Here is a 27,240-nt window from a genome sequence, read left to right on the forward strand (position 1 = left end):
GAACCCATTTAGTTTAATAATGATAAATAATAATGTAAACTTTATTAATCCCGCAAGGGGAAATTACAATTTACACTCTGTTGTTATTACACGCATTACACACAGGCCTAAAATACACACACATGCTCAGTACTAATACATGCACCAAATGGAGTGAGGGGGCTGCCAATGTAAAGGCGCCCTGAGCAGTTTGGTGCCTTGCTCAAAAGCAGTTCCCAGGAGGTGAACTAGTACCTCTCCAGCTACCAGTTTGTCTGTTGTTGTCAGCATAGCACTTAGACATTGTGTGTAACTGTCCAGTGTGCCCAATACAGGTGCAATCTATTGCTCTGTGGTGTGTGTGTGTGTGTGTGTGTGTGTGTGTGTTTGTGTGTGCGCGTGGTAACCTTATCTCTCTGCAACAAATGGATCCGCCAATGGCATTGACTGGCCAGGGACCTGGTTGTCAAGTAGATTTCCCAGAGGGCTAACACAGATTGATAGGTGGTGACGTGCAATCAGCTGGCTTCGGCTGTGTGAGTGACGGCTGTTTGGCTCTGGCGGACTCAAAGTGTCTGTGGAGGTGTTTGTCTGGCGCCATGCTCTGACTCTCAGACAGTATTCCCCATCCTTCTCAAGTATATCAATAAACAATCCATCTTAGCATGTTGAGTCTGGGGAAACTAGCATAGTATCCAAGTTGTATACTACTGCGTAATGTCAACATTCATTCTTGATCTTGGAAATGAAAAATAGGGCTGTGAAATTCAGTGAATTTTGATTCTGGTTCCTAACGATGACAAAAACAAACAATGTTACTTAGAAAACTGAATCTTTTTGCACATCACATTTGCAAAGTAAACTCTTATTGTGTCTATTGCTCTGAAGGGGAAGTTAAAAAGTTTAACGGGGAAAGTATTATAGGGTAGTTTCCTATGATTTTGTGTCTAAGTGACTGATGGGAACAACAATCTTTGACATTGGTCCAGTATTAAGCAAACAACATTTGAAATAAAACAACAACAAAAAACAGGATGTGCCTTAATCAAATCAAAAGAGAAATGTAGATAACACATTTACCTAAGAAACTATAGACATATTAGTTGTCTCAGCACAAGTTGTCTGAAAAAATCTAAATCTTCCTAATGTGGGACAGTCTAATCTGGGACACATGAAAAATCTATGATAAAAGGCCAACAACAACAGTTCTTCCTAAGGGATGATCTGCTGATCCTCCTCTATGGCTCCTTATCCTTTCCCTAATTCATCCTCTCACTTTGAGTCTTGCAATCTTTCCCTGTCTTTCTCCACTTTGCCATTGTGATCTGAAATACATTTCAGTGAATCAATCATTAGATGCATAAAATAATATAGAATGTCTCTATTTACACACACAAACACACACACACACAAATACCAAATTTTTATAAGAATATTGAATGTATAGTTTATACGTACAAAGTTTTAATGTTTCTTGATGGACAAATATTTCATAAGCCATGAAGCTAAAAATAGTATTGTTTTGTTCCGTGTTCCTGCACATTTTGGCGTCTGGACAGCTCACCTGATAGAGCTTGTGCCCCATGTTTAAAGGCTCAGTCCTTCTTGCAATGGCCACAGGTTCAACTCCAACCTGCAGCCCTTTGTTGCATATCATTCCCCGTCTCTCTTGCCTCTAACATATTCAGCTGTCCTATTCAAAAAAGGCCTAAAATGCCCAAATAATAATAAAAAAAAAACAATGAATGAACATATATTTAAATTGGGTCACTTATGTAGCAGTCTCTGTACTTGTATTGGGAGTTTTGTTGATGTTGGATATAGTCCAGTTTGTTGTCTAACGATCGGACACTTGCAAGCAGGATGGATCGGACTGTTGCCGTCTAGCGTTAGCTTTCCACCTCGATGGAACCTCTTCCCTTGTTTGCCCGCCGTCGATGTTCCCTTACACGCCAAGAGTTATTGGGCGACACCCCTATGGGCGGGTTGAAAACAAGTGGAATTAGCTGGCTTCTAGTCCACAGCTGCTGGGCAAAAATGCCTCCGATGACGCAAAATGACAATTTTTGCATCAACAGAGTTTTTTTTTCCAGACACACAATACAGTGGTCTCTTGTCTCAGGGGCACATGAGGGAGATGATAATGATGAAAATTGCTGCACCCTCATATATCACTGGACATTTTATAAGTCATGTGATTTTCAAAACATGACATTACAGCTTTGCATAACGTGTGTTTATGGGGGACCTACAAAAACTAGACCTTAAGTGTCCCACATTAGGCAGTGTCTCACTTTAGGACAATTTACATCATTTTATATAAACCAAAAACAAAACTCTACAGCATACAGTAAAAGGTTCCTCAGCAGCTGTTCACACACACATTTTGGAGTGAGTGTCTGAAGTCAGCCCATCGAGAACTGAGGCTGCAACTTGCTTGAGTGTTTGACAGCTGCAAGTATCTGAACCTACTCCTTTGCTATGCGTGAAATTCTTCTCTTAATCTGACAACACAAAGAACTGTGCCTGACCTTCCTCAAAAAACTATCAACTGGCGAGTCAGGAAGAATTATTTTAATTTCAATTTTATTTAAAGTATTGATTCCTTACAAGAGTTATCTCGAGACACTTTACAGATAGAGTAGGTCTAGACCACACTCCATAATTTACAAGGATCCAACAGTTCTAGTAGTGTTACGATTTTCATCTTTGTAACTTACATAGATGAAAAAAGGTTGTTCTTGAGGTTTGATTTAGATGGGCGTTAAAGGATATATCCTGATCAATAATAACTCCTAGATTTCTGACAGTAGTGCTAAAGCCCAGGGCAGTACCATCCAGAGTAGCTATAGGAAGCATATATAAGGAGAATAGAATTGGTCCAAGCACTGAGCCTTGTGGAACGCCATGGCTAACTTTAGCATACTTGGAGGATTACTTGTTAACATTAACAAATTGAGACCAATCTAAGAAATAGGACTTAAACCAACTTAGTGCGATTCCTTTAATGCAAACTGAATGTTCCAGTCTCTGTAACAGGATGGTATGGTCACTGGTGTTGAATACAGCACTATCATCTAGTAAAACAAGTACAGAGACAAGTCCTTGGTCTGCAGCAGTTAGAAGGTCATTAGTAAATTTCACCAGTGCCGTCACTGTGTTATGGTGCTTTCTAAATCCTGACTGAAAGTCCTCAAGTAAACTATTGCTATGTAGAAAATCACATAACTGATTAGCAACTACCTTCTCTAGGATCTTGGAGAGGAAGGGAAGGTTAGATACAGGTCTATAGTTGACTAAGTCCTCAGGGTCGAGGGTGTTTTTTTTCAGAAGAGGTTTTATCACAGCTACATTAAATGAGTACATAACCTGTTTATAGAGACATATTGCTCATATCTAGTAATGGAGCGGTAATTATGGGTAACACTTCTTTAATTAGCCTCATTGGACTGGGATCTAAGAGACAGTTAGACGGCTTAGCTGAAGAGACCTTTGTCATTAATTGTTGAAGGTCTATAGGACAGAAGCAGTCTAGGTAAATATCAGGTCTCGTCATGCTTTCCTGCGTTTAAAGGTGAACCATTTCAAATTGAGTGCAAAAGGTGATGGATTGTTATAATTTTATCATTAAAGAAGCTCATTAAGTCGTCACTACTCAGAGTATAGGAATAGATGGCTCAATAGAGCTTTGACTATCTGTCAGCCTAGCTACAGTGCTGAAAAGAAACCTTGGGTTGTTCTTATTTTCTTCTATTTGTGATTAGTAATACTCTGATCTGGCATTTCTGAGGGCCTTCCTTTACATTTTCAGACTGTCTTGCCAATCTGACTGACAGTCTTCCAGTCTGGTGGAACGCCATTTACTTTAAAGTTTTTGCGAGATTTGTTTTAATTTGTGAGTTTGTGAGTTATACCAAGGTGCTGGTTCCCTTTGCTTCATCATCTTCTTTTGAGAGGAGCAACAGAGTCTTAAGTTGTCTGTAGGCAGGTTGTAGCACCATCTCCAAATGTATCAATTTGGGAGGGACTACAGTTAACATAAAGGTCCTCTGTTATATTAAGGAATGGAATTAAATGAAATGCTGTTGGAATATCTTCCTTAAATTTAGCCATAGCACTCAGATAGATAGTCAGATAGGCATCTAGTGTAGAAGCTTTTATTGACTAAAGTATAGTCGGGTAGTAAGAATTCAAAAGTTATTAGAGAATGGTCTAATAATAAAGGATTCTTCGGAAATACTTTTAAATCTTGAGTTTTGATGCCATACGTCAGGACAAGGTTGAGGGTGTGTTTAAATCAGTAAGTGGCCTTATGCACACTCTGACTAAAACCATCAAATCTAGTAGTGAATTGAAATCAGTACTAAGGCTATGATTTTCAACGTCCACATGAATGTTAAAATCTCCTACAATAAGTATTTTTCTGATTTAAGGATTACACCTAAAAAAAACTCAGCTCAGTAAATAAAACAAATATAATTGGCTGTAATATTTTCTAATCTAATAAAAAATAATCTAATATTTAATGGTCCACATCTAATTTTCCTGTTATGTTCTGTCATTACAGTGGTAGTTTTAATTCCAATTAGCTTCTTAAGTTTCTTTGGTTTGCCTTTCTGATTCCGATCTGAGTCGGGGAACAGACACCGTGGTTATTAGACTATGAGTCGGCGACTGACCGAGTGGAAGCACAGAGGAGAGCATTGCGGTCACCTCTGATTACTAATATCAGACTTGTGCTGTCATGGTTTATATCCCCAGAACACACTCCAGTTGTCTACGTAGGCCACATCATTAGCTGGGCACCACCCTGACAACCAGCGGTAGAAGGATGACATGTGGCTGTACATGCCATCACTGTTCAGGTTTGGCAGGGGTCCAGAGAAAACTACTAATTCTGACATTGTCTTTTGCATATGCACAAAGTGACTCTACGGGGCGCTGGCTAGCTACGGAAGCATATGATTTTGAATCCATGGTGCAAAGTGGAAGCAAAACTCACAAAGCCCCGCCTCCTGAGCAGTGAATATACTACATTTTTTACATGTACCGTCATCACTAAGGAGGCAGAGGAATAGATAAACATCTGCATACAGAGCAAGAGAGAGCAGGAGAGGGAGCGGAATTAGCCATTGCTAATGGCTAAGCTGGAGTAGCTAACATCATTCTAACAATTGAGATCAGCAAAGGAGTTGCTGTAAGATAATGAAACTATAAATGCTTGAGTAAAACTGGTGTTCAAATACAATCAGGCACTTAGCCACCAGATTTAAGCAATTTCAGTGTTGATTAAGTTTTTGCTGGAGCAGAAAAGTAGCGCCGTGAATTAAACAGATGCTTATGCCTATGCCCCGTTGATGCAGGCTCTAAGCAAAGCAAGTGTAGCTTTATGCACAACACTTGTCTCCAATTCCAGGCACTTATCCACCAGATTTAAACAATAAAGCAGAGTTAAGTAAGTTTGTGCTGGAGCAGAAAAATAACGTCTGTGAGATTGGAGCACCGGAAATGAGACAACACGCTTACGTCAGCACGCCAGCATGTCGCCCCTTCATCATCATCATCATTAGTGATGGTGGAACACCACAAAAGAAATCAGGAGAAGTAGAGACTTACATGGTTTCTTTACACCTCTAATTACAGGCGAGGAAAGGATAATTACTGACTGTAACATTACAATGATTTATCCATCAGGAGAGCCGCCTTTGCTGCAGGTCTTCCCATCTCTGTCTGCTTTCCTCTCAATATCTAAAAATAAAAAGCATAAAATGCTTAAAAAAGAGAGAGCTGTATCATTTCGTTGAGTCACCTCTGTTTACTGCCGTGAGCTTGTGCTTGCTTTGATCACAACCAGTCCAAAAACACCCGAGCTCAGATTGTAGCTCCTAATTCGACCATCTGCCGATACACTCAAAAGCAAACAGCCTACTATGGCTTCATATTGTTGGTTTGGTGCACTTTACACAAGTGGAGCCAAAGCAAACGATAAAAACCTTAAGAAAAGTAGAAATATTAGAAATCATCAAGAATGGCTCCAGTACAAGTAATTCAGTTTCTAACATAACAAAAAACTCAACTCTAATGAGCTGATCTGGGTGCTAAATCCTTAAGAATGTAAATCATTAACAGAAAGTAATTAAAATATTTAAATGTGTTGTTTTGTCAGAGTGAATAAGAGGATTAATAGACCATTTAACTGGCCAGAAAGTGGCAAAAACCAAGCCTCCAAAAGAAGGTGAGTTGAGGTGAAGATGAAATTGAAGGCAAACACACAATTCCAATCACAGATGCTCACACAGTGCAGGTTGAAGATGTCCAAACACCACTGTGCAGTTGTTTCTGTGTCAAAATACTGGCCATGTACTGTATATATCAAACTGCTACTTTGGAATAAAAGATAAAGGTAAAAACCGATTGCTTTCATTCCAACTCATACACTTAGGAATACAAGCTTTTTATTACATTTATTATGAAGTAAAAATGCTTAAATCTTAAATGCTCATAAACTATGATTATATATTTTCAGATTTTCTCTTATTTACATGCTGGTATGATGTTGGATGTGCATGTTAAACAAAGTTCAGAAACTTGAGTTGAATGTGTCTGCTATATGATTTGTTGTGTTATGGTTGTCTTGCTACTGGATGCCTAAAAATTTCCTTTGGGATGAATAAAGTATCTATCTGTCTATCTATCTATCTATCTATCTATCTATAAGCCCCGGTTTTAGTCTGCTCTGAACGCTTTGCATGGAATTGGTTATTTTTACTTTTCCGACTCATCATGGATGTGGATAGATGGATGGATGGATAGATGGAGGGATGGATGGATGGATAGATAGATAGATTGTGATCCCAAAATGGGAAATGATGGTGCTTCAACAGCCAAACATCAGACACACAGCACACACACGGAATCTAAATGAAATAATAAATGGGATAGAATAACAAGAGAAAAAAACATATAATTTGGACAGAGCGCTGGCCACAACAGACTGCTGGAACATCTCCAACATTCTGCTGCACACGTTGAAGGGTCTCAGCTTCCTCAGGAAATAGAGTCTGCTGATCCCCTTCTTGTAAACAGCAGTGCTGTTGGTCTTCCAGTTCTGCCTGTTTCAGTTCCAATTCAGTTTATCCTTACAGATACCTGTACCCAGGTACCTATAATCCTTAACCTCTGCTATGGGCCACAACTCCAGGTCCAGCCCCATTTTGATGGACTTTCTTGAATTCTGGCTTGGCATCAAGGACACCACACTTCTTCTTTTTCTTCTTCTTCTTGTTATTATTATTATTATGTTTTATTCTTACCTTTTTGAAAGAACCTTCTCAGTAACGATAGGTGACTCATCCTCTACCACTCACATTACATGTGGTGTTCCATAAGGTACAATTTTAGGCCTAATTTCTTTTTCAATCTACATACTGTCACTCTTTAAAGTTTCTTTTAAAATAAGAACTATCCTCAGTATCAAACACATGTTTCAAACTCTAAGCTGGTAAAAGTCACTCATGCTTTTATCTCCTCACAACTTGACTACTGTAACTCCCTCCTCTCTGTCATTAACCAAAGGTCATTTTCTTGCCTCCAACTAATGCAGCAGCTCGTCTTCTCACTGATTGTAACAGTAATCACATCAGCCAGTACCTGGCTCTAGCTTCTCTCCACTGGCTCCCTGTTTGATTTAGAATTGATGTTAAGATTTCACAAACTACTTTTAAAGCTCATCTGGCTTCAAGCTACATAGTGGAGATGCTGACCCCAAACGAGCCAGTTGGCAGACTTAGATCCTCAGGTGGGGCCGTTTTGATCATTCCAGAGTTGGGCTTGAATCTAAAGATGACCGTGTTTTGACATCAGGGGCCCTTGACCTCGTATTCAGTAAACTATTATAAACGTAAATTAAATTAAAACCCATTTTTATAGACTTGCTTTCATGTGATGTCTCTTTTTATTGCTCTTTATTTGTAAATGTATTTATTTATATACATATTGATTTTATTGCTTTTTCACTTTTTATTTGCATATTTTAATTTGTCACCCTTAGCAATAGGGTGAGAAGCTCAGTCATCCGAGAGGAGCTCGGAGTAGAGCCGCTGCTCCTTTACGTCGAAAGAAGGCCTCGAGGAAGACCCAGGACTAGAGGGATTATATCTCCAACTTGGCCTGTGAACACCTCAGGATATCCCAGTCGGAGCTGGTTGATGTGGCTTGGTAAAGGGAAGTTTGGGTTGGTCCTGCTGTAGCTGATCCCCCCACTACCCGATACGGGATACGTTTCTAAGTCTAAGTTTTCTTTCTAAGTCTTCTTACTATGATGTTTTGCGTCTTTTGTCTTCTTGTTTTTTGTTATTGTTTGGCCCCAATGTTTAGCTCTCTGTTGTTATATCAATCTCTGGATATCTAGCTCTTGTCTTGTGTTGTCTGGCAAAGCACTTTGTAAACTCAGTTTATAAAGACGGTATATGAAGAAAGTTATCATATCCCTGCTAAGATTAAAAAATGTATCAATTATTCAAAATCAGTGAACCATGGAACACATCTCTCGCCATTAAACATGCAATGTATCTATAATCATAGCATTCTTGGTCACCCACTTTAAGTACTTCAAGGCAAAAAGAAAGAAAGAAAAAGGAACGCTTTACAACATCAAGATTTGAAATTGAAAGTCTGAGCAGAGCTGTATTTTGTTTTGCAAGTACTCTGTGTTGAAGCGTGAGTGAAATGGAGAGGAAATGAACTGATGGAATTGTCTAAACAAAATAAATCCATCTTAACAACAAATTTGCTATGTGCTGAAGCCAGCTGAGCACTTATATTTTTCACGCAGTATACACATTTCCATTGACATATTTCTTACTTTATGTGTCTGACTATGAGGACTGCCTCTATATCCACTGTCATATTTGTTTTATGAAAAGTCTTTGATGTATTCTTTTGCTGGTTCGCTTTGAATATCCCAATTTATAGATAACAGGCTTTATTAGTTTAATGAAATTACAAAGCAAATCAGTGTCTGACCATTTCTGGAACTTTCTCAAACCAACCATCCAACATTCACATGTTGTACGTGGCTGCTCAAAACAACTATAAACCTTTTAGATTTCTTGCATGGTCAGACAAAAGGTTGGGCAAACTAATTGTGTTTGTTGGTCACTGCTGCTGTATTGCTGCACTGCAACACGTTCTCATCCCAACTTGTCACATACTCAATCTTTGCCGTTGGCGACACTTTTTACTGCACTGGGTACACCTCAGGAATGTACAATAAGGGCACATGAACAGCTCAGTTGCCAGAGCGTGCGCCCATATATAGAAGATCACTCCTCGACGCAGCGGGCCCCGTTTTGACTCCCACCTGCAGCTCTTTGCTGCATGTCATTCCCCCCTTTATCTAACCTTTCGTTTCTTCAGATGTACTGTCAAAAATAAAAAATGAAATTGCCCAAAATATAATCTTAAAAAAGGGGATGTATAATAAAACCTGGATACAGCGTTCAAGGCGGAGCCCTGTTTATTCCTATGAGAGTTGCTCAGTGGCGCATAAGGCAAAAAAAAGTTTAATCTCCATCTATAATATAACGCGAATGATCGCACTACATCCCGACTACAGGGCCGATAAAGCAATCGCTCTAGAGACCTCTGGCGGCCGATCCCGCTACTTCCCGCCCACTCTGTTAATTGGGCAGCTCTTTAAAATCTTTCCAAATGTCGTTGGACCAAATGGATCAAATTCTGAGAGTGAAAGAAGTAGTTTTGCGGCGGTTGTGATGCTCAAGAAATGTATCCACTGATTTACAGATATCTCGTTTGCCATGTAAGTCCATGGAAAAAGTATTTTCTGTGCCACAGGGCATAACGTGGTGGGCACGGAAGTTGTAATTCCATCCCCTGGTACCCCTGCTGTGATGCTCTACTATATGGTCACAAAACGGGAAACACGTGTTTGATTAAAAAAAAACTATTAAAACCACTTAGGTTTAGGGAAAGATTGTGACTGGGGTTAAAAGAAGTACATTTGTAACATAACTAAAACAATGCACAAGACACAAAACAGCAATGGGTTAACAGTTGAAAGCCCGGTGCATCGTACATAAGTTCAAATGTGACACATGCATGGGTATCAAACACTGAGGGTCGTGTTTGTTTCCTGTCACCAGACCTCAGTTGGGGGCAAGTGAAATTTAGGGAGGGCACAATTATTATTAGTCTACAATACAGTACGTATATTCATAATAATTGTATACTGTTGTCGCGCAGCACGTAATCATCACGTTAAAGTTTAACTGTTAAACATAACCAACAGCAATAGGTAGCCTATAGCCTACCCAACACATAGAAGCACTGTTATGAATATCATTAAAACACTTGACTGTACAACATGTTAGATGTAACACCAGAAATATCTCTCAAATATCTTAAAGCGCCAACAGAGGGATATGCATTGCCATGAGACACACATACAAGCACGCACACACAATCACACTCACGTACACATGCACAGACACTTTGAACCAACAGGTGTTGTGCCAATGTACTTATACCTGCCAGGATTTGTATCCCCTGACTGCGGGAGCGTGCTTGCACACAGAGCAGAGTTTAACTGGTGCCCTTCGAATTGTTCACAATTTGCTACATGGAAGAGTTATCAATGACGCCAGATCGGGTTGTGAATGTATCAGCAATACGATAAGTCTATGACGTAGAAATGATGCTAATTGATTTAACTGCACTACTGAATGGCGACAATGATGAGACCTGATAAGGATTATTCCTTTCCATTTAATGACATGGAAGGTGAGGACTTTGTTGAGTTTGGATAATCTGCAGTGACGTGCAGTCAGGGTAGGCAAGCTAGGCACCGCCTACCCTGCCCAAATTCAAGCATAAAACTGTTTATTAAATAAATGTATTCATTAAACTTGTATTTGTATTTTTACAGTTTATTCTTGTAATTTATATGTGTGTTATTCCAATTGTTTAAACGTTCCAATGATAAATGTAGCAGTTACGCATAATCAAATAGAAAAGATGGTAGAATAAGATGTGCTTTTACTGTCCATTCAATCGACAAACCCATGTTGCGCATGCCCACTTTGATCCTGTATTCTTCAACAAGTACGGCAAAAAGCACAACTCTGCTCTGCCCTTGCACGCAAATGTGTTATACCAGTAATCATCTCCGTTACAAATCAAACATGGACCAATTAAAATCGAGACATTACCGGACCTTTGCGTGGTTAACGTAATTACACCAGCCACGTTGTAAGCGTAATCCCGCGAAATTCAAAGTCAAAATGATAGCAGCGGTGTCCGCCAATATCACGGTATTGAGCAAGATGGAGGTCTACGCCAGTCTTAGATGGACTACTGCAGAAAAAGGGACCAAAAAATTGGCAGATTGTTTCAAACTGACTGATATGGGAGAAAAGATTGGCTACGCTGCTGTGCTAACAGTCAGCGACTGTGCTTCAACGGGGTACTGTGATTTGAACAACCTGCCCGCATTTTTAACCATGCTTGAAAAATTGTCAGCTAACATCCAGTGTAAAATTATATTGAAAATCCTGGGTAAATCCCGGAGTTTAGGAAGGCCGTGATAGGTTGTTGCAGTGTAGATTCCTATCACTTAAACAAAACCATTGTATCTTTATATTTTAAATGTTTTAATGATAGTTTGCAATCTTAATACAACACAAAGTTAGCAACTATGTTACTATAGAATTAAAGATTTATTTTAAGAGATCTGTGCCTCAAGTGGGTGGGCACAAGCATTTTTGGGTTTGGGTGTCTGACGCCCTGGGAATGACAAAAGGCTGGCATCGCACTTTCCAGAGACCACCTGCCAATTAAAGTCAGAGTCAGTGTCTAAACATGATGCTAAAGGACACTTTTTGCATCAATTACAAACGTCAAAGGCAACACCTTTTGGACGCCATGGGGATGAGAATGTGTTGGTGTGAAGCATCACTGAGGAAGAAAACCAGTTGGTGTCTTGATAGCGTTACTAGGCGACAGCCAAAATGATTTTTTCCTTCTCTCGCAAAGTCTTAGCTTCGCTCCATGATACATGGTTGTTGACATTCCTGATCATGAAGGAGAACCAACCCTTTATTACCAAGTTATTTATAAGTCATTATCCAATATAGTATCACACATGGGCATAGCTCTGGGTATTGTAGCCAAAAGAATCCATATGAAGCCTGAGGCTTTGGCTTCAGCATCACGTCGTGCTGCATTCAGTGTCTTAGGGACTAATCCATCATAGCTCTCGACAGCTGCTGTTGTTTACATAAAGAGCAGATGCTACAGGACTACACTTGGGTACCCTTCAATGCAGATGTTTCACTGATATAATGTACAATGATGAGTCACACACACTGTAACCAGCCAGGATAAAGTGGTAAATTGATGGAAGCAACAGAGAGCTGATGAAGAGCAGAGAGAAGTTCCGTGGTCTGATAAAGGTGATGCTTATCTTATCACTGACTCAGTCACATGTGTAAGAGACCACACTTTAGAGCACAGCTCTGTGGAGGAGGGTCTGGTGAGTCCCTACAGCATTATAGGATGGGAGATAAACGTGCTCTCGTTTATTGGCATTTCTTTAAACAAATCACAATCATCATAGCCCTGCAGGGAGCCTAGCTGCCGCTGCAAAATAGCCTTGTCTATGTTCAAAGGTATTTTTCATCGTCCAGAGAAAACTCAGATTGAACAGATAGTCTAGCTAGTTGTCTGGATTTACCCTGCAGAGATCTGAGGAGCAATTAACCATAGTCCTCATAAATCTACCAGAGTTTAGATCGCCAAGGAAGAGTTAGGTAATGGAAATTTCATCATAAAGCTGAAAATAAGGACATACGGCGGAATTTCCCGGGGAAAACGGGGCAATCCTGGAAGTGGAAGGTTAAGGATGTACAGTAGACTAGCCTACCCTACTCAGATATGGACAGTTCACACAGGAGGCAGGTTTATTCCTTAAACGATATCTATTGCCCACAGCCACGGCCAGGCGGTACTTACTCTGTCCCACTCTAACTGAAGCCAAATTTGAGGTAAGTCATTTTACCTCTGCTTACTATTTTGCCGTCACAGTTCGTTACTAATTACGGATGTATGCACACTCAATCAACTATGTAGCTGACATCTAAACAAAAATGAATACACTTAAACAAATTTTTTTCAATTAGTTTAAACTCATCATAGTTTAAGTGTTATTGCAAATGTTATAGTATTTCTATTTCAATTTTTATATATACAGTATATATCAGAGATTCCATCGCGTACCACTAGCGGGAGCTTCCAGTAGAACGTGTACCACAGATTGAGAACCAGGGCTTTAAAGGATAGCACTGTCATTGTTTGGTCTTTTTTATAGTTATCAATGGATCCATTAGACCAAACTCACCAATTAATTTAAGCTACACAGTACTGTGTGTGTCCATTGGATTTCAAAAACTAGTCCAATTGAAATAAATGGATGTTTTTTTTTCTGCTGCAGCATACAGATCTATTATATTCTCTACTTTCCTTCGTGTCACCAAATTCCACAAAAAGACAACACCAACAATGAAATGGTCCTACTTAAAAACATTGCGTGTGTATCCAGAGCATGATTTATTTTAATCCTCTGTGCCATAGAGCTCTGAAATTGGCCCCTACCCTACTACCCACCCCCCAACCTTTGGCGCCTTTTTTTATTGTATTGTCTTTCAGTCACAACAAGAATTAACTCAGGGCACTTTAAAGATAGAGTAAGTCTAGACCACATTCTAGAATTTACCCATCAATTTCCCCCAATTTTTTATGTCACGTCAAGTCTCCTCCATCCACTATTTCAAGAAAATAAAGATAAGCAAAACTAGAGACCATCTTGTGATTGGATCTTACAAGCCGCTAATGGTGTGTTGTTGTTCTCAAACTTTGCTTCCGGAAACAACAACAACAAACTTTGAGCCAGCAAGCTACACGCTGAAAATGACAAGTTTTGAAGGAAATTTGAATGGTGCAGCAACGACGCTGGAGATGGTTAGGGAACATCCGCGAACCGGCTTCTGATATCACCCTTTCGTGGGATCCCCAATGGGAAAGGAAGAGAGGTTGACCCAGAAACAGCTGGCGGCAAGACCTGGACGCAGTTGTCAAGAGGACAGGCCACACTTGGGGACAACCGGAGAGGCTTGCTCAGGAACGAGACGGCTTGTGAATCCTTGTAGACGACCTATGCCCCGGTAGGAAAACATAGGCCAAAGAAGAAAAGGCAACAAGGTAGGCCTGCTTGGTTCTTTTAGAGAGTGACTGCAAAGATTTACAAAAAACATGTTTAGGCCTTTTTTTCTCTAACTGGGACGTTTTGGGACTGATGGTGGGATTGCTGTGGATAAAGTACAAACGGAAACACACTGGTATCTAATGAGGGGCAAATAAGGTTTTACCATGTAATCTAAATAGATCACATCACTGTATTGTGTGAACAATTAACTTGATTTAATATTATTATTAGGTTGTGGAATTTTCTTTTGCTGGATGTAAATGTTTCACCAAAACAAGTTCCTTCCCGAGACTGCAATTTAGTGCTAATGTTGCTCCGTCCAGACCTTGGCGCCGCCCAAGATGTTTGTGATGAGTTTAAAGAAAAGCGAACATCCCAGATTGTTTTTTTCTCCTATCCCAGAACGTATGTGTGGTTTAGCGAGACCTAACTCCAAAGCATGGTGGAGATAGAGCTGGCAACGCGAGCCTACAGGTACATATAAACACCTGGCAAAGTACTCAAACACACACACACACACACACACACACACACTGTCACGGTTGGTAAAGATAAAAAGAAACGTGTGTAACTGACCTGCTTGGAGACTGGGGAGCAGCACAGCCAGAAACACGGTAGCACATGTCTTCATCTTTCTCAGCCTGCCCCGGACCGATATCACACCTGAGACCTTCAAAGGTTGCTTCAGACCTCCCAATGGGCGTCAGACGGCGTTCCACGGTGGGTTTGCCGAGTTCACAGTAGTAGGCCACCAAAGGCACCTAGGAAATCACATTGAAATGCAGAAGGTTCATCAACACATGTACAAATAGGGGACTCCGTGTAGTACAGCATGGCAGGAGGTCTGTCACATTACTGGAGTCTTTCAATACACCAGCTTTAATTGTTAGTTTAGCTTTGTCTTCAAGGAGATTATGACAGTAGACTCTTCTACTGTACGTAGGGAGACAGCAGACACTTTTAGCTGTTTTTATGGAACTGCAGATGGCGACTAGCATTGCCTTTAACCTAGGACTGCAAGTAATGATTACTTTCATTGTTGATTAATCTGCTGATTATCTTCTAGGTGGTGTTGACTGCATCCATGCACCAGGCTCTGAGAAGGTTGAAGCTTTCCCAAAACAACCACTAAGTTGTCAAATGTGTCCTGCGCTAATTCGCACACACTTTTACACGCTGCACTGTGCATAGGAAACACTGTTTTGGACAGATAAACAAAAAGCACAAACGGACAGTATGTGCATCTGCAGTTTACTAAACACAAAACATATACTGTGCGTCAAATTGTTCTACAAACTTGATCTCGGCACCCCTACAAAATAATTGGAGTGAGAAAATCACAGAAACATCATCAGTAAAATCTTTAGAAAAACAGCCATTTTCATGAAAAAAAGTGCTAAAAAAAAACATTTAGTCAAAATGGCATGAATCTCAAATTTTCAAACGTTAATGATACTGTATTTTGGAAATGTCTGTTTTTCCATACATAAATATCCAATTTCATTTCAATACCATCTCATATTTTTAGAAATTAGTGGTTGGAATCACTGGAGGCCCCACGATATGATATTATCACGATGTTATAGCAATTGTATTCATATTGCAATATTCTTCGATATATTGCAAAGTTTTCCAACTTTAAATGATGTAGCCAAAGGAAAACAAAGATATATTTCTCTGCTTGTTCATCTTACCATCTAGTGGACTGAAAAAAGTTAATTATTTCAGGACTAAGAAGGTCAATCCTAGGATTGCCCCTGCTCTCAGCCTATCCTGCTCTGTCAACAGCTGCTTTTTGAAACACACTTACGAGTCTCGCTGCCAAGTTGGCAGCCGTTCTTCCTGACTGCAACTCCATTAAAAAAAGTCTGTAAAGCATGCCATGCCATTTAGGAATTTTAATTAACAATGTTTACTGCAAATGAATTGAGAGAAAGGTAACAGGAGAATCTGCCTTGTGAAGATTCTCCAACCATTGCACGATCTCCACAAATCTCTGTAAAGCATGTGGCATCCCGATGCCGGCTCTGTTTTAATTAGCTGCAATGTGGAGAGCTCAGGAAGACGCTGTGGGCATAAAGGGAACGCTATAATAATGAATCATCATTTTTTATATTTTATCATGCAATTAGCTTGCTTTCTGACTACTGCTGACAGAGTTAGTGGGAGTTTCTCTGTGCACTCAGCTGTACTACGCCTGCATGTAGAGTCACTGTCCCACTAGTGCTGTCTTAAAGGTCCAATTTGTAGGAATTTCTCCCATCTAGAGTTGAGATCATGTTTTGCAATCAACTTTTTTTGCGCCACGTACTTACTACACCACGTTTCTTACTAGTACGTATTATACCTATGGTAGCCTTCACAATACAAAAAGCAAGTCTTTTGCTCTTTTCAATATTATCCTTGTTTCTTAAATTTGGATTTTGAATACGTGTGGTCCTCCATGTCTCCTTCTTCAAACTTGCCAGGGCCGGTAAGCGACGATACCCATTAGCAGCAATAGCAGCACCTGTGAGTTGATCATGTGACGGTGAAAATGCAAAAGGCGGTTTAGTATATCCTGTATGTCCCGTACCAACTAACATATTTCAAGATGCCGCATGAATATGGAGCATCAACCCCAGTTCATGCAAATGAAAATGTAAAATGTCAAGCCAATAGGATTATTTGAAATTTAAAGTGGTAAATATTCAAGAAAGGGGAGTTTGTGAACGCCAATTTTGAAAATTAATAACTATACACGTCACACACTGGACCTTTAAAGGCCCATTTAGTTTTTTTTTTTTTAACCTGGACCCTGGAAAATTGATGGAATTGGTCCAGTATTGAGCAAAAACGCTGTAACCAGGCTGCTATGTAAACCTATAGGACAGAGGTCTTCAACTATTTTAGGCCAAGGACCCCTTAGCTGAAAGAGAGATGGAGTAGGACCCCCTACTACATGTACTGCATGAAAATGAGTTGCATTAATCTGGGCCAGATGGATGAAAATAAATGGCAATGAATCCTTAAGTTTAAATGTTTGGCTACCATAGTAGCTACCTTACCTATTGTAAGCTTATCTTCAATGTGGAAATTACATGTTGTTCTTTTTCCACTATAGGCCAATTTATCTTCACTATTAAAATGTTACATTCCTTTTAAATGTTTCTTTTCGGACATATTAAAATTTTGAAAAAAATAAACTTTCAACATTAGTTTTTAAATATCATTTGGCAACCCCCTTGCACTAACTCTGAGGACACCCTACTGGTCACACACACACAAACACACCCTGTTGAATATTTCTGCTGTAGGACAAATGTTGAACTTTAATTTAAAGTTCTGTTTTTGCCACTGACATGCTCAGATTACTATTCTAAGTGTCCTGATAACATTATGGAAAGGATCCCTACAGAAATAGATCTTTCTCTTAAAGAGTAAGATCCTTTTAGTTTAACATAAAACAGCAATTAAATCATCATCACCAAACACACCAGACTCCACGTAAATAACTAATACTTTTAGCGTGTATAGAGCCAGCATTTTTCCAGATGTAAACGGGTGAACTAAAGGTTTATTTCAACCAAACCTGAGTGGTGAACAGTGGAGAGATAGTTTTCTTTTTCTCTGTCGACTTTAAACGAAGCGTGTTTTATGATGATAAAATTACTGGTTATGGAGTCTGGTGGGTTTGACAATAGCAATTTTTCATTTTCATTAAAAATTCAAGATTCAAAAGCCTTTGTTAATTCCAAAATGGGAAAATTGACAATCTTACAGCTACAAGAAAAGTAAAAAAAAAGACATTATAAAGATAAACAATGAATAAATAAATGCATTGTAAGTATAGAGAATAGATAGTATTCATGTTAAACAAAAAAGGTCTTATTCTTTAACAAATAGGTCTGTCTCTGTAGGAATCATTTACAAAATGTTGTCAGACACTTAGAATCTGAGCCAGTCCAAACAGAACTTTAAGTGGACAGAAATTGAAGGTGCACAATTGCCCAATAACTTACTGCCGCTGCTGACTGCAGCGTTCTTGCTTAATACTGGACCAATGTCAAAGATTGTTGTTCCCATCAGTCACTGTGACACAAAAACATAGGAAAAGAGGGCTGAAAAAAAAAACAAACTTGAATGAGCCAAACACAACCTTACACAGTATCTTTCATTTAGTTTGTTTGCTCAACGCAATGCTGCTAATCCTGCCTGCCCCTCGCTCTATAAGTCTTGCTGACACACTTCCATCTCTGTCTAGATGTCTGTTATCTATTAATGCAAGTGCGTGCAGATGCTCCTGCTGCTGATCTGGCTGTGTGTGTGTATATGTATGTGCACACTCACGGGTCACAGTTGTATAGTAATCACTGGTAAAAATCCCAGGTGACCTCCACTGCATATTAATATGAATCATATGATTACCTGGTCAAGCAGCAGATTCATTCCTGAGCTGCATTGCCAACAAAAGAAAATTAAAGATTCCATTTTCTTTTTGCTGGCAAAGTGTCCGTTTCAGCAAATATGTGAATTGCTGTTGTCGCTGTTACCGCAGAGTCAATGAATGAAATTGCCATGTGTAAATCAATGTGTTTATTTAATCTTTTTGCTAATCTTTGGTGGTGGAGAGTGATTTGGGTCCTGTATAAGTCTCCAGAACAACAAAGAGTATTTTCACAATAATTTTGTTCACCATTAATCCCACTTAGACTTTGTAGAAAGATGTTTGTTTGTCTGGTTTTCAGCTTGTTCTTGTGAACCATTTGTACACATATAGCTATGAAAAGTAAAGGACTGTTATTTGTATGCACCACAATGAATGCTGCTGTATGAGAATGCTCTGAACCGCCTAAGACGGAGTTTTGGGGTGATGGGTGGGTCATAAAACACGGCGCTTTAAAGACAGGAAGCGAAATTCACTTGCCAGGGAAAATACTTTCACCCAGGAAAGGTGTGTAATCCCCACGACGGGTTTCATCCAAACCACAATCTTATTACTAAACTTAACAAGTCGTTTTGGTGCCTCGTTGGTGGACAACTTGTTAGTTGGCTTATGTCCGCCTTACCCTTATTTGTGCATTACTGCAAAACCTCACCTCCTGCAACCTTCCGGAAGTTGGCTTATACGGAAGTTTATATGTTACCATGGCAGTGTAAAAGGCTGCCGCTGTGATATGTGATATTTGTGAATGTGAAATAATCATCAGGAATGTGGATATAATGACTAAATGAGTGAAGGCAAATAACAGAAACAGAAACAGAACAGAACTCTGGAAAACTGAAAGTTGAGACAATTACATCACTTTACTGTAATGCGGCCTGTAAAACAAGGAACAGACAACACTTGTGTCAAATCACGATATTATGACTTCCAAAATCTAGGAAGATATCCAGTCTCATGTCCCGATATTATGATTTATATATTATAGATACATTGCCTATCCCAAATTTCCCACATTACATTACATTATTATTTATGAGACTACGTTGAGGTTTTACACAGCACTGTAACTACCACATGAACAGCACAGACTGTAAGCACTAAATCATCTCTCACACAGTCCCTGAGATTGAATTAGATCAAATCAAACTGAGACGACAGTGGACTCCTGAGACCAGAGACTGTGAGTGGCAGCAATCTATAATTACTGCGCTCCACTTTGCTCCATGGAAAATATGGTGAATGCTGCCTTTCAGTTTCATTATGGGGTGTCAGCAGGAACATAATCCCTCATTGACTAGGAAAACTGTACGACAATAACTGGGGGGTGGCTCATTTTTAGTTTGTCTAACTGTAGGTTTGTTTTCCACTTGTGTGTGTCTCAACACCCAAGTTGTGGCAAAATTGTAACACACTATCTCATTGTTTATAATGTGAAAAACAAGATAAGAGACATTGAAAACATTCTTATGCATCATTGTTTATTCTATTTAAAACATGGTTGCTAACTATAAAAAATCTAAACAGACAAGAACCGCTCAATTTTTCAGTGTCTAAAGAATGAATGAATGAAATTGGACCCGGTTAGGAAACTCATCAACACTGTATGCCAACAAAACAGCAGCATCCTGCAAGGTGATGCTGAAAGAAAAAGAAAAAACCTTAGACATCAAATTTGTGTTGTGCCATCAAATATGATGGCAATTGTCAGATTGGTTTTACTGATGTATGTAATTGCAACATATGGATGTGTGGGCTACTTGGATAGACTAATGGATATTGGATGGGTTGTCTACTCCATAAATTTTTCCAAGCTCCAGAATCAAATTAACATGTCCCTTCCTCAATACATTACAGTATCTTTGCAGTATTCAATATCAAACCTGTGCTTTATGTCACAGCTGCTACTTTCAGTTGCCTTTACATAGTTGAGCATTTACATGCATGTTATCCCAAAGAAAGATGTGCCTCTCTGGAAATAGCCATTAGTACCAATAGCCGTTAGTGAAACAACGGAAGACCCCATGAGAAGCACTCTAGCTGGGAAACATGTTTGACGTGCATCATCAAGCAGTTGGATTGCAGGTGTTTCTGTCAAATGCAGTGCGACAAATTAGATTGGATTAAGTTCATACGAGCAAATTAATAAAGTTTTGCTTACTGCAGAGCAGAACTACATTAATCAAATTATCTTGCTGACATGGGCTCCACCTTACTCGCATTACTGCCTTAATTACATTGTGACTGGATTACTGGTGTGCATTTTACCTTAGCCATTGATGTTCTCTGCATGAGAGAAATGTGTTCCCTCACCAGGAGGGGATTACATAAAGGATTCATGACAAGAATCAGCACATTCCCATTAAAGCAGGGCGGAAGAAAAGGATCTGTATAGCTTTGGGTGGTGTATGATCAGATGCATTTAGCTTCAACACTAACAGGTTCCATTCTAAACTCACGCCAAGAGCTTTTCAGCTGGAAAGAATGTTTTTGATTCAAAGTTTTGTTCTGTATTTATCAATGATGAAAAGGCCTCCTTCACCACACTTTTTGTGTTTGAATTGCCCATACCTGACCTTTTCAGGAGATGAATGCTGAGTCCATGTGAAACGAGTGCAAATGGCAATAAGGAGTTTCCACACATTCATGTTCAAAAAGAATGTGAAGTGTTTCATCTGCCGATCAAATGCATTCTTGCAGATCACACAGACGTGAGCAAAGGCAGGAGCCACTTAAGGGAAGCATTCATGCATTATTGATAAAAACTTGTTCTGTCTTGACTTTTTTAAAGGCCCCAAGAAGTGAAAAATGCCCAGGGTAAATTCTCTATCCCTATGATAATTGTCATTCATTTATCTCTTGTTCACAGCTAAATGTATGTTTAAAAAAATGATTATTTTCCCATCATAATCACTGTCTGTTCTCTTTTATTGAAATGGTTTCAAATATTTGATGACTCATTCTGCAAACGTGGCCGTTTAAAAATTGTACGTCCAATTAGAATGTTTTATCAAGTATTTATGTCACTCACTCATTACCGTTAACCATATGTACACTGCAGGAATGGCTTGTTACCTTTCTCTATTAGAAAGACGGTTTCCTTCCTTCGTTCTCATCCCCAACTCGTCAAATACTGACCCTTGGTCAGTGGCTCTCAACCTCAGATACTGACGCACAAGGCCTCCAGCACCTGTATGGTAGCATGAGCAGCAGCTTGACCACAGCGCTGTAAGATGATGTCCTATGAAGAGCGACAACAGTTGAGAGTAGTAAGAAAGACCAAAAATCTGTGTAAGGTGGGAAGCAACACAGGACTTGTAACCCCACCCACCATCTTTCCCTAACCCGAACAAAGTGACGTTGCCCTACATGTTGAAAAATGCCAAATCGGTCTGGACCAAGAGTGTCAAAAAGTGAAGCCAAGAGACCCGTCCAAGCGTGACTCAGACTTAAGCCTGTGCAACAGTTAGCGGCACATAGCTATGAGCTACATCATTACTACAGATTGGTTGATTTGTGGTTATGACAGCGTTGACACGCAGGCAGACAGACTTTCTATTCCAGACACACGTTGTCCCAGCTGCTAACAATGTGGCTGAGGTCTAATTCAGTCGAGGCGAACTGTGCTGATGTTACTGGCTCTGTGCCAAAGCAGCCTTGGCATGCTACACGCTACATGTAGATAAACGGCGCTGCTGCTGGTTGAAGGCGGGAGAGTGAGCGGGCGAGCTGGCGGAATGAAGGGAGGCGCAGTAAATCTGCATGTAACGTTACTGCCACAGTGACAAATCCGGTTGAAAATCAGTGAAGTTTCCTTTCATCTTCATCCAACTCCTGATCTGACAGCAACTACAGGTGAGGGACGTGTGTGTGGGGAGCTAACGGCCCTCAGTACTTAGCTGAAATCTAAGACTGCCTACTTTTTAGCAATCCAATCAAATGCAAAACATTTATTTTACCGCTCAACTCTTCCATTTAATTTGGAAATAAGTCACAGTACAGAAGCTAAAGATGCTCCAACTTCCGCTTATTGGAAATTTAAATACTTACATTACTTGGTCTTCACTTCATATTGAACTAAGCATTCTCAAATCCAACTCTGCTTCTGGTCTCGCATCTTTTATCCATTATTCAATTATTTATTTCTTCCATCAAAATCTAAATCTCATCCTTGTTCACCAACATATGCCATTGGTTTTCCACATCATAATTTCCCAGATAAACATCCTATGGTTTCTCCCTTTCTTACTCACCCATGCACGTGTTGACCGTTGTAGGGGTTGTATTTTTTTATTCTATTTCATGTCATTTTACAACTGAATACATGTGTAAAACACTATATTTACTAGCTCTCCTTCCCTTCCCTTAATTGGTTTTGCCATTTATTAGGCCACCATTGTCAATAAGAACCTGTTTTTAACCATTTGCCTGTAAAAATACAGGTGAAATGAAAAGTGTTCATGAGCTGTGATAATGCAGCATTGGTAGCCAGGCTGTTAGCCGTGACGCCGCACTCTAATTCCTCAGTAGGCCTCTAAACATGATCGTTGTAATGGCGCTGCGCTGCAATTAGTGCTAAAGAGGTTTTTATTTTTATTATTTTCAATCCAGATTTTATTTAAAAAATGCAGGCCATTACAATCTTCATTTAAAGATTAATACATGGAGTATCAAATACAGACTAGGTATCCAATACTAACAAAGAGACAACTGAATTATACAAAAAGAAAGCTGTTAAAGGGTGGACTTTCTCTTAAGACTTATGACTGTGAGACAGTCAACAAGGAAGAAGGTTGTGTTTGGTTGTGAACCACATACATATTCCTGTCTAAGGCCAAATTGCTATTGCATGTGAATTTAAAAATTATTTTTTTCTCTATTTTGGCTTTCAATTTGGCAAACAAGACAACACTTTCACCCAGGAGACAGGGGTTTGTGTCCCGTTCTTGTCCTGTGTGTCACTGAAACGTACTTCCCGACCTTATTGTTCCCGTACTTATTGTATGGCTTATAATATATCATGAATCAACAAATCAATACGAGACAGAGGCAGATGTAGGTCAGCATTAACTATCTCAGCTCAGCCGTACGAACAACAATCACAAATTAAATAGCAATTTGCATATTCAAACAAAATCAACAACAATCATCAACGGTCTTCAGCCTTATGCCCTTGACAAAGGCATAGTCACAAGATATGTAACCAAATCGTAAAAATAACAGCATTTGGCTGGGGAGCTTGCTAGTCTTAGTGACAGTGTTTAAAAAAAAACTGAAGTTCAATTCACTCAATAAATACAAACAAATCAACTATTAAGGGTATTCTACTAACGTTAAAACAAATATGAAGGTGCTTGAGTGACATGTATTCATTACAGGATAACTAATTCAGTGATTTGGCTGGTTTTCATAGCTTTATTGGGGTTATTGCCAGCTAACTAACGAAATGGAGCCACACAGTCCACACAGTGAGGTTGTGGTGCGTTTGACTCAAATCAGATTTGTTTTTAAATTGGGAGTATCTGCAAAGATACTTAATACATATTTTTTTCTAATTCTGGTGTTTCAGTGATTGATTCTCATTGATGTAAAATAGCAGGGATGAAATCCTGTTTCACATGCAGTGTCAAAGGCAATGGATAACAGCCTTTAATCAGGACATTGGCTTTCCTGAGGTAGACGATATCTTCTTCTAGGTCTTCCAGCTCCAACCCACAGTAGGGACAGATGACCCCAGCCTGGTAGTATGGATCAACGGAAGTACATTTCGAGGATAATTACGGATGTCCCTAACCCTCCGGTCTCTGTGTGTTACTGTTCTCACTTCGGGAAACAAAAACAAACTTCGAGCTAGCAAGTTACACGCTGAAAATGGCAACTTTTAAAGAAAATCAGTTGGATCGTGCAACAAGTATTTCCTCTCTAACTAGGACGTTGGATTGGTGGGATTGCTGTGGACAAAGTACACATGAAGATTCACTGATAAGAGCAAATAACATTTAACCATGCATCCGGCTAATCCATTGTAAATTGAGCTTTATGTGAGAGGCAGCATGCAGAGCTGAAGCCATACGGGAGCTTATGTGCTTCCAGGCCCTGCTGGTTATTATGAGCTCAGAGCGACTATGAAATTGACAAGCTGGCACTGCTCTGACAACACTCACAGACTTCCTAAAACATTAACTTCTGAGAAAAATTGCCACTTTCCCTGCTGAACTGCAGTGCCTGCCACACATACAGTGACACAGCAACAAAAGCAGTAACTGAGGGTGGAGGACACTTTCAAGGATGTCTTTATGTCTTCCACAGTAACAAAAACATACAATTAATCTCTTGCAAAGACATGCATTAAGTCCATGAATAGCACGTAAAAATATAGCCCTGGGGTATTACAAAGTGTCGGGTGGAGCTCTGTCAGTTGTATTAGCAGCAGCTCTGTTTGAGGTCTTACTAAACTCTGGGCATATGGAGGTGAAGAAAATCTGCTGACTACATACACACACACACACACACACACACACACTCACAGGCTTAACTTTACAGTATATTTATGTCTGAATAATTGTTTTTCTCCGTCTCGGCTCCAGGAAGGCAATCCCACTCTGAAGAATAACACGCCACCATTCTAGATTTTGATAAGGTTATACTGCATTCCATTCAAAGTGGAAAAAAGTCTCATATCCCAGCTGATGGGATGTAGTTTCCATGGACGTGGTGTTTCAGGACTCCCCTTCTTTCACCTATTACCTCAGTAAACATTTTTGTTATTAGTTTATGATCTCAATCGGTAGTTTTAAATCTTCTTCAGTACAGCATGATGTTCATTTAGTAAATAATGGTCTTTTAAAAAATAGGCAATGTAACTTTAGGGAGTGGCTACATGCCGACTTGTTAATTATGGTAAAGGCTTAGCAATGCTAATCACGCTAATGCTATGGACATCAAAATAGCCGTAACTTGTTTTTAAACCCTCTCACTGTGTTTCCTCCTAGAAATGTCTTGTCAGGGCTTGCTAAACCTTGCCAGCCAAGCTAATTAGCTTTAGATTTAGCTGCTTAAAAAAGCAATTTCCCATTTTGGGATAACTATCCATCTATCTATCTATCTATCTATCTATCCACTGTATCGAAAATATGTATTTATAACATTTGTTCGGTCTAAATATGATTGTGGCTAACATTAGTGATATTGAGATGAGTGCTACAGTGACATTTCAACATTGCAAAAAAGAGGTGTCTAAAAACAAGTTAAAAACACTAAATCTGAGGGAAAAGGTTCTCAAAACATTCTCGAAACAGATCATTTCACTTGACAAGCTTGCTTGATTTAAGAGTATAGTGTAAAGTTGAAGACTTAAAATAAGAAATTCACTGTTAAAACAAGATAAATATCTAACACTTCTAAATCTAAGTTTTGTTTATCTTGGTGAGAACCAAATAATTTGCAGTGAAGGGTTGAATCGGCTTAAACACGTTTTATTTCTCAGATTATATGCTAACTTTCAATCCTTATTACCTGGGGGTAAAACCTGTCCCTGAAACGTGATGTGCACATTGGGATGCTCTGCAATCGTCTCCCAGATGGAAGGTGGGGGAAGAAGATTGTGTATACGATGACTAGAATGATTTCCAATGATTTTAGCTGTAGTTTTGCCCACCTTGTCAAAAGACTAAAGTATGTGAAGTAGCCTTGCCAAACCACAGTAATATGTTGCCTGTCAGTATACTCTGCAATGTCAGTATACCGCTTCTGAACTGGGCATAAGCAATGTAGCATTCCACTGGCAGAAGGCCGGGAAGATGGAACTATGCAACAATACAATTTCTTCTCCAATGGTCTTTGAATTTGAATGCACTGGCATTGTTCTTCCAGAGGTTACTTTTGCCGCTGTGTCTCTCTCTCTCTCTCTCTCTCTCTCTCTCTCTCTCTCTCTCTCTTGTTCTGGCTAGGATAAGAGAGCCACTCAACAAGTCATCTCTTACAGCCTTTTGTAGAAGGCACGAGCAGATCAACAGGAAAACACTTGATAAACAGCTCAAAGGCCCTGGCTATGAACAGACTCAACTGATACTTGTTGCTGGAGTGAGAGCATTTACACAACACACCACAACACAAACACACAATTCCTTACTGTAGTTTGTCTTTGGAAGGTTTAAATAAAAAGCAAAGAAGTTATTAAACATTAACAACAAAGAAACCAATCAGGGTGAAGAACACACATGTTTACCTCATCTGCCAGTACGGTTAGTTTAAAAATGTGAGTTGCATCACTTACCCATATTTTATCAATGAGTGATCAGTGATGGGTTAACACATTCTCACTCCCCTCGCGTAACATACTGACGCTTGGTCAGGTGCCTTTGGCACTGTTATTGACACTAAAAGTCGTTATATCTAATTGCGCTTGGTCGGGACTATTGGCATCAGTTAAAGGTAGGTTAGGTTGAGGATCAGATCGTGGGTGGGCTTTAAAAAGCTACATTTCCGTGACCCATGGACTGGGACAAGAACCGGACAGTTGAATTTAGGAAAAGAAGAAAGCAATAGTTTGGTCTAGAAA

General features: G+C 39.5%; 1 protein-coding gene and 1 long non-coding RNA gene across 3 annotated transcripts in view; one reads left to right on the plus strand and one right to left on the minus strand.

The window, feature by feature from the left end:
- The window catches only part of LOC117942657, a 12,367-nt gene extending 3,964 nt beyond the window's left edge, over positions 1–8,403 (plus strand). Inside the window, exon 3 of the long non-coding RNA XR_004656183.1 lies at positions 8,390–8,403. This is a non-coding gene — a long non-coding RNA (uncharacterized LOC117942657). The remainder of the gene's footprint in view (positions 1–8,389) is intronic.
- The window catches only part of cemip (cell migration inducing hyaluronidase 1), a 225,213-nt gene that overhangs the window by 111,453 nt on the left and 86,520 nt on the right, over positions 1–27,240 (minus strand). For both annotated transcript variants that reach the window (XM_034867622.1, XM_034867632.1), the window contains exon 2: positions 14,834–15,018. In XM_034867622.1, coding sequence (XP_034723513.1) covers positions 14,834–14,888 — 55 coding nt within the window. In that variant the 5' untranslated portion in view covers positions 14,889–15,018. The remainder of the gene's footprint in view (positions 1–14,833; positions 15,019–27,240) is intronic.

This window comes from Etheostoma cragini, chromosome 1 (genome assembly GCF_013103735.1).
Source record: "Etheostoma cragini isolate CJK2018 chromosome 1, CSU_Ecrag_1.0, whole genome shotgun sequence".
In the NCBI taxonomy this organism is placed as follows: domain Eukaryota; kingdom Metazoa; phylum Chordata; class Actinopteri; order Perciformes; family Percidae; genus Etheostoma; species Etheostoma cragini.